The sequence below is a fragment of the Bidens hawaiensis genome, unplaced genomic scaffold (assembly GCF_021521415.1).
Source record: "Bidens hawaiensis isolate Kalapana, Puna unplaced genomic scaffold, B.hawaiensis_p1.1 tig00010467_1, whole genome shotgun sequence".
NCBI classification, from domain to species: Eukaryota; Viridiplantae; Streptophyta; class Magnoliopsida; order Asterales; family Asteraceae; genus Bidens; species Bidens hawaiensis.
In genome coordinates this window covers 522,678-535,757 of record NW_027491799.1, presented here as the reverse complement: position 1 = coordinate 535,757, position 13,080 = coordinate 522,678, and the positions used below count along the sequence as shown (strand labels likewise).

Sequence of the window (13,080 nt, the reverse complement as noted above, 5' to 3'; positions counted from 1 at the left end):
TGTCACCTGTTAATGAATTGTAATAATAAAATAATAAAGTGACCGTTGGTAGCCCGGCCTACACATGTGAAAATCGCCCCTACAACAGCATTGCACCCGTAAAATAAAAATCTTTCATTTGCTGACATGTCGCCACGTGTCGAAAAATCACCCCCATTTTTTAGTCATCAACTACACATACCACTAAGAAAATCAATTTCATTGTGAACAAGTTTGGCAGGTGGTATTTATTAATTTCACTGTTAACATATATGAGCTCAATCATTGACACATATTAAATGTTTGAAGGTGGTATTTATTATTGGAAGTATGGCTGACATGATAAGACACGAACACGAAATGTGTTTACCTGTACACGACACGAAAATTTATCGTGTACCTGTTTCCCAAACACAAACACGAACCTATTAATACCTGGTATACACGATAATACACGATAAGAGCTGAAATCGATCCTACGATAGCCAAATTATTCGTGTTAACCTAGTTATGAATGTCGTGAGAATGTGACGGCTGAGAAAAAATGAGAATGTTTTAGGAATTTAGGGTCTAGAATAACTTATAAATATATATATTTAATTATAAAAATCTAATCAGGTACTTAACATGTAATTAACAGGTAAACAAGTATTTTACATATTTAGACACGAAAATTAACAGGTAGATTCGTGTCTACCTGTTTAGTACACGAAACCTGTTAAGGCCTTACCTGGTACCTGTTAAAGTCATGTAGGTACGTGTCGTGTATTCGTGTATCGGGTATAAATTGCCAGCCCTAATTGGAACGGTATCAACTATTATGTATTAATTCAAGATGCATTTCTGAAATGCGTGTACTTATCCTGTTCCTGCTGGTTGGGGAGTTGGACCACTGTCGTGACGAGTCTATGGCACGACAAAACCAGTAATTCACAATCATAAACGAGATGGAATATCTGGTACTCGAACTGCATGACACTCTTTGGACTCAAAAGAACGGGAAATATATATTTTTTATTTGGTTTATACGTAAAGTTTTAAAATGTTTTATTTATTAATTTATTTGAAAGTGTTTATAGAATACAAAACAAGATTGTGACACATTAGTACCGTAAACAATTAAAGCCTGCAACAAACACACTCTAGAATTGGTACATATCAAGTGGAAGCCTTGGCTCAGGCACAACCACAAGTGGATATTTCCTTGGTGTTGATAGCCCAAATATCTCCTCCATGTTTAACTCATCGTTGGTCATCGTACCCGGTAATTTCCAGTTAAACCCGTGAAGTAAATTAGCCAGTGTTGCTTCAATAACTTTATACCCTAAGCTATACCCCGGGCACATCCTTCTACCCGCACCAAATGGTAACAACTCAAAGTCATGACCCTTGACATCAATTTCCTTTCCAGTGAATCTTTCAGGACAAAATTCTTCTGGTTTATCCCAAACCTTCGGGTCTCTCCCAATGGTCCAAACGCTAACGAGCACTCGGGTTCCTTCAGTAATGTCATAACCGGCTACTTTACAATCCTCACGAGCTCTTCTTGGGACCAACATTGGAGCCACGGGATGCAACCTCATTGTCTCTTTGGCAATTGCCTCGATGTAAGGCAGGTTAGGCATGTCCTTTTCTTGAACCCACCGGTTCTTGCCAATAACCCGATCAAGCTCTTCGGTTGCCTTTTGGAATATCTCTGGTTTCTTTAAGATTTCAGAGATTGCCCATTCGACAGTGAAGAGGTAGGTCCTAGCAGAGCCCAGTTGGACCCGCAAGACTCACCTCAAAGAGGGACGTCTGCGCAGTTGAACCCGCAAGACTCACCTTCAACAGGGACGTCTGCGCAAAGGCTAAACTCGCAAGACTCACCTTGAAGAGACGTCTGCGCAGAAACCAACTGGATCCGCAGGACCCACCATGCTCAGAGACGTGACGTCCTTACGCGCAGTACGCAAGCTGTTCCCGCAGGAAAAGCCTCCCAATGGTCGACGTACTCCGCCTGTTCCCGCAGCAATGGATACTAGCCATCAGGGAATGCTACCCGCGCAGCAAGGCTACACGCACAAGGCACTTAACTCTTAAATAATTCAGTAATGTCACCTGAAGAAGGAGTGAGCAAGCCGGGAACACTCCCGCACAAAGCCGGGAACACTCCCGCACAAATGAGCCAGTCCGTACGATACTGGAGGATCTTTTGTACTGTACCTGACGAGGTATGGACAAAAGATCTGACCAAAGATACGATAGCTCACTGACAACAGTATGACGAGCAGCACGCTCTTGTACTGTATGTCACTATCAGCCGCTGCCTACTCACCAACCTGTCGGAGGACGTGCATAGCCTGCAGTTGGTGGAACAGGAATAGTACACAGCCGGCCTGGTCACTATCAGCCGCTGCCTACCCACCAACCACCAGCATGGCACGTGCGTAGCCCACAGTTGGCAGAACAGGAATACTATTCAGCCGGCTGTACCTGCTTGGAAACCTACCTTCGGCTATAAATACTCCAACACCTTGAAATGGTATGGACACATCACATTACATTACATTACCTTATCACATCTTATCTTTTCTAGCAATCTCTTAATATACACTTATATTCAAGAGCAATCTAGTCTGATTCTCACGCCGGAGGGTGGTCACAAGGAGGTACCCCCCCCCCCTTCTAAGTGACGAGCTCACGGTGTCTGTTTTGCAGGTCACCAGAAGAACCATCTTTGCCGGACATAACCCCTCGTGGGAAACATCTATTTAACCCCCAGATTATCCGTAATCTGTCCGGAGTCAATTAGTGTTTCTTCAGACAGTTACAGCCGAGCTCTCGGTTCCACCAGCAAGCAAGTCCTACAAGTGTGAAAAATGTAATTAATATTAGCAAGGGAGCATATTAGTGGAGTCTACTAAACTTGATCCATACTAATACTATTGATTGTTACATGAATTAATGATTATTGGTTGTTATATTTATTGATGATTATTCTATTTGAAATTTATATATCATAGTCGAAAACTATATGGTTGAAAATTTAAAGTCTCATCTAATTGTGACGATGAGTGCTATCATCACCACTCACCACCAAACGGATACAGGTCAAGGGCCCGGTCCGTCTATTTAGTTTTGTAAAGAATAGGGAATTGTGAATTGATTATGTCGGACATACCAAAACAAAATATCGTGTCACAGGACACAGTACTCACGATTATAGTACCATGAATTATTGAGTTATTGGTAGTTAGACCAATTATCAACAAGTAGGAATTAAAGCATCTTGACCCTTTATAATAAAAATCATTTTTATCAACTTTAATAATAAAAAGAGTAAATTGTGATTTTCATATCTATGATTTGTTTAAATATGCGGTTTTAGTCTAATAGTTTCAAATTTGTGATTTTCGTCTATGTGGTTTCATTTCACTTGCAATTAAACCCGAATTCACTAAGCCCGTTAAGTCTGGCAGTTAAACCCATCAGCTTATCCATCACATGAGAGGCAATTTTGTCCTTTTCCCCCTAAAATACACCTCAGCCCCTCGTGTGAGGGGGCTTGCGAATTAAGACTGGGGTTTATTTGGGAAGAAAAATGACAAAACTGTCTCTCACATGAAGGACACGCTGATGGGTTTAACAACCAGATTTAACGGAATTAGTGAATTCGGGTTTAATTGCAAGTGAAATAAAACCACATGGAATAAAATCGCAAATTTGAAACCATTTTATTAAAACCGTATATTTAGACAAATCATAGAAACGAAAACCCAGTTTATTCTAATAAAAATAAAAACCTGAGTAAAAGCTTTGACTCCATGTCTTTCAAGCTTAACATCAAGATTCGGATCATCAGCAAGCTGCAACAACAAATCCACCATGTCCGTGGCCACGAACTTCTCCCCGTCCGCTTTTCGCCGCGCGTTATGCTCGTCCAACACATGCTCCAAAAACCGATCAAATTTCTTGCTCACAACCTTCATCCTCTTCACATACCCTTGCAAATCCATAAAATCGATCCACGGTATCGAATCCCCGATATTAAACACACCATTCAACAAGAACAACTCGTCCAACATCTTCTTAAACTCGTCCGGACTCACAACCGAGTTCTCGGACTCGTCCAAATACCTTTTCCCTAATACCATCCGACTTATCACATTTAAACTAACGGTTGATAACAAATCCTTTATAAGAATTTCTTGTCCCACGGATTTGTTAATCGATTTTAGCAACGAATATGTTTCTTCTACGCGAATATATTCATATGACTCGAGTCTTTTCGAGGAAAAAAGTTCCATTAGACACATTTTGCGTGCCTGCCGCCAGTATGCGCCGTACGGGGACCACGTGATGTCAGAATAATTATAAGTGGTGTATTTCCCCGCTGCGGTTTTTGGGCGGCAGGCAAAGTTGACGTCTTCAAATACGGTAAAAACGTGTGATTTGTTTGAGATTGGATATGTCCACAAGTAATTTGTATAATCATCTAAAAATAACACATAATAGCGGTGCCCGGCGGAGCTTATGACCGGTGAGGTCCAAACATCACTATGCACAATATCAAATGGTTGCAATGTATTATTATTAGACAAATGAAAGGGGAGTCTAGTACTCTTGCCAAACACACAAGGTTCACAAACAGCTTTATTGAAATTTGAAAAGACAATGGAATTAGAATTCTTCAAAGACTGTAGAAGAGCCGGGCCAGGGTGACCAAGGCGTTGATGCCATAGACTGGAGGACTGAGCAGCAGTGGTGGAGGTGGAGAAACAGTGGGCATCCTTGGAGAAGGTGTAGAGATCACCGCTGCTGTCGCACCGGATTATAGGTTTCCGGGTCTTGAAGTCCTTCACAAGAAAACCAAAGGGATCAAATTCCACAGAAACAGAATTATCTCTAGTGAATTGACGAACAGAGATGAGTTTTCTAATAAGGTTGGGTGCATAGAGGACACGGTTTAAGACAAATGGTGGGTAGGGTTTTGGGAAGGTTTGTGGTCCATGTCCATATACCGGAATGGAGGTGCCATTACCAACAATAATATTTTCATTCACACGATTATTAAGAATGGTACGAAAGTTACCTGAGTTAGGGTCCATGCTGATGGTTGCACCGGTGTCCATGACGCCATGCTGATAGTCCGGTGGGTTGAGAGACATGGTGTAAAGTGCCTGTTGAATGTCAGTGGGAGTATAGGTTGCTTGGTGGCCTTGGTGAGGTCGTGGGCCGAGGATCCCTTGGCTGTGGGAGGTGTTCTGTGGTGGGGGGACAGTGGGGTACGGGCATGGGGATGGTGGAGGAGACCAAGGGAGCCAAGGTGGTGGGGAGGAGGAGGTGGGGTGGGGGGTCGGCATGGTTAGACTCTTGATACCATATTAGAATAAATCATCCTCATCTTTTCATTAACAATTCCCATGGGTATAAATAATACAAAGTATCCCATATAAATGGCAATAATAATCAACTAATAATTACAAGAATAATCAACTATATATAAATATTCTATTACCGATGATCGGCCACGGTTTAGGGCCGGGAGGTGGGTTTAGGTTGCGGCGACCGCGGAGACTACGGGATAGGAGGATGAGGGCCACCGTGGCTAGCCATGCCGCAACGTAGTAAGTGTAGGATAATGAGTCCATTGGGAATATTTGAGTGTTTAGATGTGTGACTTGAGAGTGTTATGATTTATGAAAATAGATGAATTAATGGTGGTTATTTATAGATGGATATTGAAGTGGAATTGTAATACTTTTATTTAATTTATTATTAGTTTTGTTTTTATATATTTTTTTGTCATAGTAGGACTGGTAGATGTAAAAACGACCTGGCAAACTAAATAACGAACAAAAGTACAAAACCGTTGACTTGGTTTTTTTAAGGCTCCCTACGACTCGTGTTTCTCACATTAACAAAAAAATAATTTTGATGTTTAACAAACAAAATTGAATTAAGAGCCGGGATCAATACGTTGGAAATCAGGCCCTTGATTGAACACACAAACACGAGATTAATTGTTCAATCTCGTGTTTGTGTGTTCGGTGAAGAGCCTGATTTCCAACACGATACAAGTTGGCTGGTTTAAGATATCGACAGCTCAATGTCGAAGGTTTGGTGCAGTTTGAAACTAACCGAGTTGGTAGTCTAAGCAATTATTATATATATATATACTAGGATGTATCCCGTATAATATACGGATGGTTAAAAAGTAAACAAAAAAGTTAAATTTAATAATATATGTAATAACATACCTTATGGATTTATAAGATATAAATAATTTTTTTCTAAAATACATATATTAGTAATAATATTTTGTATTTGTATTTTAAAAGAAATCAAAATAGAATATTATGAATCTATAATAATTAAGAAAAAGAGAAAGTTAACATCAATTCACCTAGTTGAGTTGAAGTCACCAACATTTTAAGATTAAGGTAGTGGGTTCAATTTCCACCAACAACATATTTTTCATTTTATCATTCACGAAATGAAAATTGTAAAAATGGAAACTTATACATTTGACACATATCTGTAAGGTCTAGTTGAATGACATGTGAAAAGAATCTATGTGGAGAGTTTCGTTGAATGACATGTGAAAAGAATGTGTTTCATTAGTATATAGGTAGATTCTTGTCAATTTTGGGACACACAGCTACGCATATTTATTATAATCATAAATTAGTTTTATTGTCTCCAGGTTAAATTAATATTTTGATCAAAATAGGTTCTAAAACCTTGAAAACGAAGTTGTTAAACTGGCACACTGGTAAAACATTCCGATTTCGTTTCATGTTTTCGAAATCATATTAATTGAATGTTCACCTCAAAAAGCACTCCTGTTACTTAAAACCTGTTGAGCCAAACCATTAACACCCCATGTGGTTGGGTTGTTAAATTTAATCTTTGGGTATTAAAAAATCATTTATGTTTGATGTTTCTTTGTTCATTCAGCAAAACTCATTTTTTTTAATTTAATATTAAATTTGGTGACAATATGTGTAGCTTTTCACACAAATAAAGTAAGAGTTGAATGGGACCTTGAAAGTTTTTAGCAATGCCTTGTTCATTTCCGAATCACTTCCTATTTTATGGAATTTCTAAACAAACACCATCTCACTTTAAAGAAACTTACATTATTTTTCTGTTGACTTCCTCACTAGTCACCGTAGGCCCCTTAATTTCCATCACGAAAATCCTTAGAACCTTACATTACTTGCAAATAAATAAATGGAATTTGAAATGTGTAATTACTTACTTTTTTTAAACCGGCATGTAATTTTATTTCATATGGTTATAACTATAAGAAGAAAAACAAGTATCAATTGGAGCAACCACTCTATTCTTTGAAATAGAGTGAAGGTCCATCTTCATCTCATATTCTATTATTAGCATGTTATGTGTGAGATTTTATCAAGTACGATTTTTTTGTAACGCTACCTTTAAGATGATAAATTATAAAAACGAGTAAGACTATAGAAATGATACATCGATACATGTGTTATAAAATAATGAATAAGGTTCCTAATTCAATTACTGTTTCAAATCCAGATCAAAACAAACCATACTTTTGTATTGTACTTTTGACAATATATATCCGTGTGTATGTGAATGACTTTAAGTTATGTATTGCGTTATCCAACACTGATATGGCCAATAAACCAACAAATAAGTGGCGGATGTGGGATACAAGGCTACAAGCTATGGACCATAGTCTCTCGAAATGCCCATTAACTTTTTTGAAGAAATGCAAAATTACTATAAAACTATTTTTTTTTTCTTCTCTATTTTGTGTATTAGATACCACTGAGTAACTATTATAATACTAATAGGTTTAAAAAAGTTTTTTAGAATACCCTTAATTTTTCTTTTATATCTGTCTGTGCACTTAATTGTTCACATTAAAAAAAGTTGGTATTATCATATCATCATTGAAGAAACACTGACCGGACCCCGGGCAGATTACTGGTAACCTGGGGGTAGGATAGCTGTTTCCCACGAGGGGTTAGACCCTTGGAAGATGGTTCTTCTGATAACCTGCAAAACAGACACCGTGAGCTCGTCACTGAGAAGGGGGGGGGGGTTCCTCCTTGTGACCACCCTCCGGCGTGAGAATCAGACTAGATTGCTCTTTAAATATAAAAGTATATTAAGAGATTGCTAGAGCAGATATCAGATATAATATGATAATAATGTAGTAAGATATGTTATGTTTTGATGATCATACCATTTGGGGTATTTATAGCCGAAGGTAGGTTTCCAAGGAGGTATGGCCTGCTGCAACAGTGTTCCTGTTCATCAACAGTAGCCTACGCACGTGCCCTGCTGGTAGTTGGTGGGTAGGCAGCGGCTGATAGTGACCAGGCCTGCTGTATACTATTCCCTTTCCACCAACTGCCGGCTACGCACGTGGTATGACAGTAGTTGGTGAGTAGGCAGCGGCTAATAGTGATACAGTACAGGAGCATGCTGCTCGCCATACTGTATCAGTGAGCTGTCGTCTCTGATCAGATCTTTCGCCCATACCTCGTCAGGTACAGTAAAAGGTCCTTCAGTATACAGACTGGCTTATTTGGGCGGGAGTATTCCCCCTCCCGCCTCTGTGCGGGATTGCTCCCGGCTTGGCTCATTCCTTCAGGTGACACTGAATGATCGAGAGCTAAGTGCCTTGTGCGTGTAGCCATGCTGCGCGGGTGGCCTTCCCTAATGGCTTGTATCCGAGGCTGCGGGGACAGGCGGAGTCCTTCACCATTGGGAGGCATTTCCTGCGGGACCAGCTTGCGTACTGCGCGTAAGGACGTCACGTCTCTGAGCATGGTTGGTCCTGCGGATCCAGTTGGTCTCTGCGCAGACGTCCCTGTATAAGGTGAGTCTTGCGGGTCCAACTGGGCTCTGCTGGGACCTACCTCTTCAATCATATTATTAAAGAAAGACTAACTTTATATATTTCCATCAAATTGATTTAAAGTCGGGACACAAAATTAATGAACATCTTTGAAAGTCGTCAGGAATTTCTTAGACTATTTTTGTTGGTGACCTCTTATGAGGTCATGACACTATTTAAATAATAAATAAAAAGATTAAATCATTTTCACATTACAACCCGGGTTGCAATCCCAACCTAGGTCACAACCCACTTTTTAATTAAATATTCTTTTGTGTGTTTTTCTTTCAAACAATTTGTTGAATAAATAATTTGAGTTTTATTTAATAATTTATATTATTTGACTTATTTCAAAAATCTAAAAACATAGTCATGTTTAGTTTTATTTTTATAAATATTTCGATATCAATTTTATTAGAAACGGATGACTTTTAAAAATATGTATTTTTTAATATTATTATATATAAAATTTTGTTTTTTCAATAGTTGTAAAAATTCAAGGTTTTTTTAATAGAATTAAGATATTATCTTTTTTAATGATTTTTATACTTCAAATAATATTGTTTAAAAAATAAATATTTTTATTAATTTTACTAAATTTTATAGAATAAATTAAAAGCTAATAAGATATACGTATTAAACTAATTGGTTTGGGTTAAGTCGAGTTGTGAATAAAAGTGAAAAGTTGGGTTGGGTTATGTAGGTGGAAAAAAAAGAAATTAATTTTTTATTAAAAAATTAAGTTGGGTTGGATTGTGAATAAAAGTATCTTAGAAAGTGGAAACTCGTATAATTTCATAATATTCATTTTAAAAATCAAAGTGAAAGTGGAAATATCAAATATCTCAGTTTCCACTTTGGTCAACAGTCAACTAAGCCGACGGCTGTTCCCACCGTGGGCCCCGCCACTAAACATAATCGTCTAGTCTTAAAATATAAACAAAAGTAGATTTTTTTACTGTTAACACATGTATATAATTAATTAATTATTTCATTACCGAAGGTAATGTTTTACTGAGTGATAATTTGACTAATTGAAACAAGGCACTAGATACAACTATCATAATACAAAATAATACAAAGTATATATTTTAAATGAATCATATACTTCCATTTACATCATCATCAATTGACTAATACTGGTAACCCGACGTTCGAGACAACACTCATTAACAGGAAGTTTCTACCTACAGAACCCACCATCAGTTGTAACCGAGATGTCAAGTTGAATGAATCTTGACTCAACTTCTAAAAGTGTATAGATGGCTATCAACCGGCTCACGGTGTTTACAATAATTTTATAGTATACGAAAAGCTATAATACATACATACACATATAGACACAAATAACTTTTAGTGTACGAACAGTGATAACAGTGACTCTAGTACAAGCATAATTACAGTATTGTTTCTTACAATCCGTACGTTTTCTTTGATTTTTTATTCTTAACTATAATTTGTAATAAAAACTTCAAATAATAAAGATGACCATGATTATGATATACGTTATACCTAACTAGATGGTCTAATAATGTAGGAATCAACTGGTTCGGTTTATATGGCCGATTTCAAATTCCAAACCAGATGGAATTGATAATACTCAAGTGGTAACAAGATATACTCACATAATACTTTATCTCATAATATCATCAAACTCCATGGCTATATATATAGCCTACAAGAAACGTAACTTATACCAGAAATAAAGGGTAAACAAACTAAAAGACTTAATTAGTTTAAAAGCCATGTAACTGACATTTATTATTAATGGGCATATTGCCCGTTATTTAATGCAACCAGGACTAACAGGAATCAAGAAAAAAAACAATAACCGAACCATAAACCAAACAGATTGAATCTTAAACCGGCCAACTTAACTGAGTTTGAACAACACTGGTTATAGTATGAACACTTGAACACCACATGTTAAAACAAGTTATAAGTCCCCAGTGGGCCGGCCCTGGTTTTCATTCTAAAATATAGTTCATGGGCGGAAGCAAAAGAAAGCGTTGACTGTGTCTGTGTTTAAAACAAAATCATTACCAGGCCAATAATATATACATGCTACATCTTTATATTAAATGGGCCATTTTTTGGTGCCCAGTTAATTAAGATTTGGGTTCTGTGTAGTTAACTTAACTAGTTAAGCATCCTAAAACTAGTTAAACTATCAAGTATTTGCTACCACATTATATTATAAAAAGAAATCAAAAGTATTTCCTGAAAAAATTACAAATATGCATATGATGGAAAAATAATACTAAATTTTTCTTGTGTAGAAGGTGGGAAGAGAGTCTCAAGTCACAACAATAAACATAACATCTTTGTGTCTCTCAATTTGCATATTTGATTTCTTTAGTTTCTTTGTATGTGCCCGTTGTTGTAGATATGGGGTTTAAGTTAAGCTTACACAGATGCGTACAAAAGTGTACGTTGTTGTGCACCCCGATGATATGAAATAATTGGTTTTGTCTAGTACTTTTGTCCAGTTTGAATAGAATAAACGCATGTTAGTTATTGTTATAACTCTTTTCATTATAGTTGATTTGGAGGTTTGTAAGTGCAAGTGTCATTTTTAACCTTCAAAGTAACGCTTACAACCGACTTAACAAACCCCCAATCAACTATAATGTAAAGACACAATACGTCCCTAGAGTTATAACTAAAACTAGCGTGCCCTTATTCTATCCAAACCTTGGTTTAAAAAAAATGCGCCTGAGGCGAGCCTAGGCGAGAGGCGACCTAAGGCGAGGGCCTCTTCGCTTTAGCCTAGTCAAGGCGAGCAATGTTTAAAACGCGAGCCTGAGGCGAGATTTTTAGGCAAAAAGCGACATAAAGCGAGGTTGAGGCGCTCTCCCTTTGTACATAAGTGGTTTTTAAGCTTCTAAATGTTGTACAATATGTTTTTTAGGTTGTATGTATAGGTTGTTTACATATTAAGTGTATTTAATGCTTAAATATAGCGAAATTGTGGGTCGGGATGTTAAAAACTCATGATATATACATATAAAAAAATTATATAAGTATGTTCGTCTCGTGTACAAAAAGCTCTCGCTTTTGCGCCTAGCGCTTCACGCTTCTGTTTTAAACCTCGTGGCTTTTCTTCACCTCTCGCTTTTTAAAACCAAGATCCAAACCAGACAAAAGTTAACAAAGCCAACTACTTCATATCAGCCAAGTTTGATTTAATATTGCCGTTTTCAAAATGACGTTTTATTGTGGCATTCCAATCTCAAGACGGATCGATGCGGATTTGGGTGATCAAAGATAAGTCAGCCAAAGGGTGTCTAACAATGGTTCACTGGTTTGTTCGTGGCCGTGGTCGTTGTTCATGGTTGTGGTCGTTAAAGAACTTCAAAAAATTAGTAGATCATAAGAACAAATACATCTAATAACAATTAAAAGTTGTTACATGGTGTCTATAGAAAATAAGCATTAATGTTTATAATTGTATGCTTTGATGAACTAAAGATTTTTCATTTTTGTTAAAGCGTTAATGTTTATAAACAAAGCATACAATAATACGATATTCGCTGTACTGGCCATTAATCTTTTTAGTGAATTCATTAAACCGGGCTGGAAACTTGATGTGATTAAAGTCTTTAAGCAAACTAAGATACCAAAACAAAATAAAAAAAATTTACGACGCCTGAGAGATTCGAACTCTCGCGGGGAAACCCCATGTACTTAGCAGGCACACGCCTTAACCACTCGGCCAAAGCGTCGTTGTTGTCTTTCTAATAGAAAGGTTTTCTATAATGAGTTTATTTTTGTTTTTTTGTTTTGTAGAATACACCGATAAAAAATCTCAAATCCTTTTCAAATCTACATCGTGCCTGTCTGTCTGAGCACAAGTGTTTTCAAAACAGATCTAAAATCTTTATAGCAAATATCATTATGTTTCTAGAAAAATGATGTTAGCAATTTGGGCGAACACTTTCACTGAATCTTTCATTACTAAAGTTGTGTGACAACTGGTTGTGTACTTTTAAATTCTCTACACGTAATCGTTTCAAAAGTCCAATTAATACACCTGTTAGTTGAAAGGCTCAAAATATTCTATATTGATTCATGCTTTACAATAGAATAAGTGTCTGTTTGTTTGTGTCTGAATGGGACTATTCAGAGGCAAAGATCTGAATCGCTTATTATTTTCCTTGTTTGTTTCAATAGAATGTGACATCTACACGATTCAGATTGGAAACAAGTCTGAATGAAATAGAGACATA

General features: G+C 37.2%; 1 protein-coding gene and 1 non-coding gene across 2 annotated transcripts; both read right to left on the bottom strand.

Annotated features, from left to right (window-relative positions):
• Positions 1-1,016: 1,016 nt before the first annotated feature.
• On the bottom strand, positions 1,017-5,667 carry LOC143535380 (trimethyltridecatetraene synthase-like). The gene is made up of 6 exons (XM_077029652.1): positions 5,480-5,667; positions 5,251-5,333; positions 3,765-5,141; positions 2,793-2,825; positions 2,593-2,597; positions 1,017-1,713 (listed from the first exon to the last, which is right to left on the bottom strand). The coding sequence occupies exons 1-6, from the start codon at positions 5,610-5,612 to the stop codon at positions 1,122-1,124; spliced, it is 2,223 nt and encodes a 740-aa protein (XP_076885767.1). The 5' UTR covers positions 5,613-5,667; the 3' UTR covers positions 1,017-1,121.
• Positions 5,668-12,494: 6,827 nt separating this feature from the next.
• Positions 12,495-12,576, bottom strand: TRNAS-GCU (transfer RNA serine (anticodon GCU)). Its single transcript has one exon. It is a non-coding gene; the product is annotated as a tRNA-Ser (tRNA).
• Between the last annotated feature and the right edge of the window lie 504 nt (positions 12,577-13,080).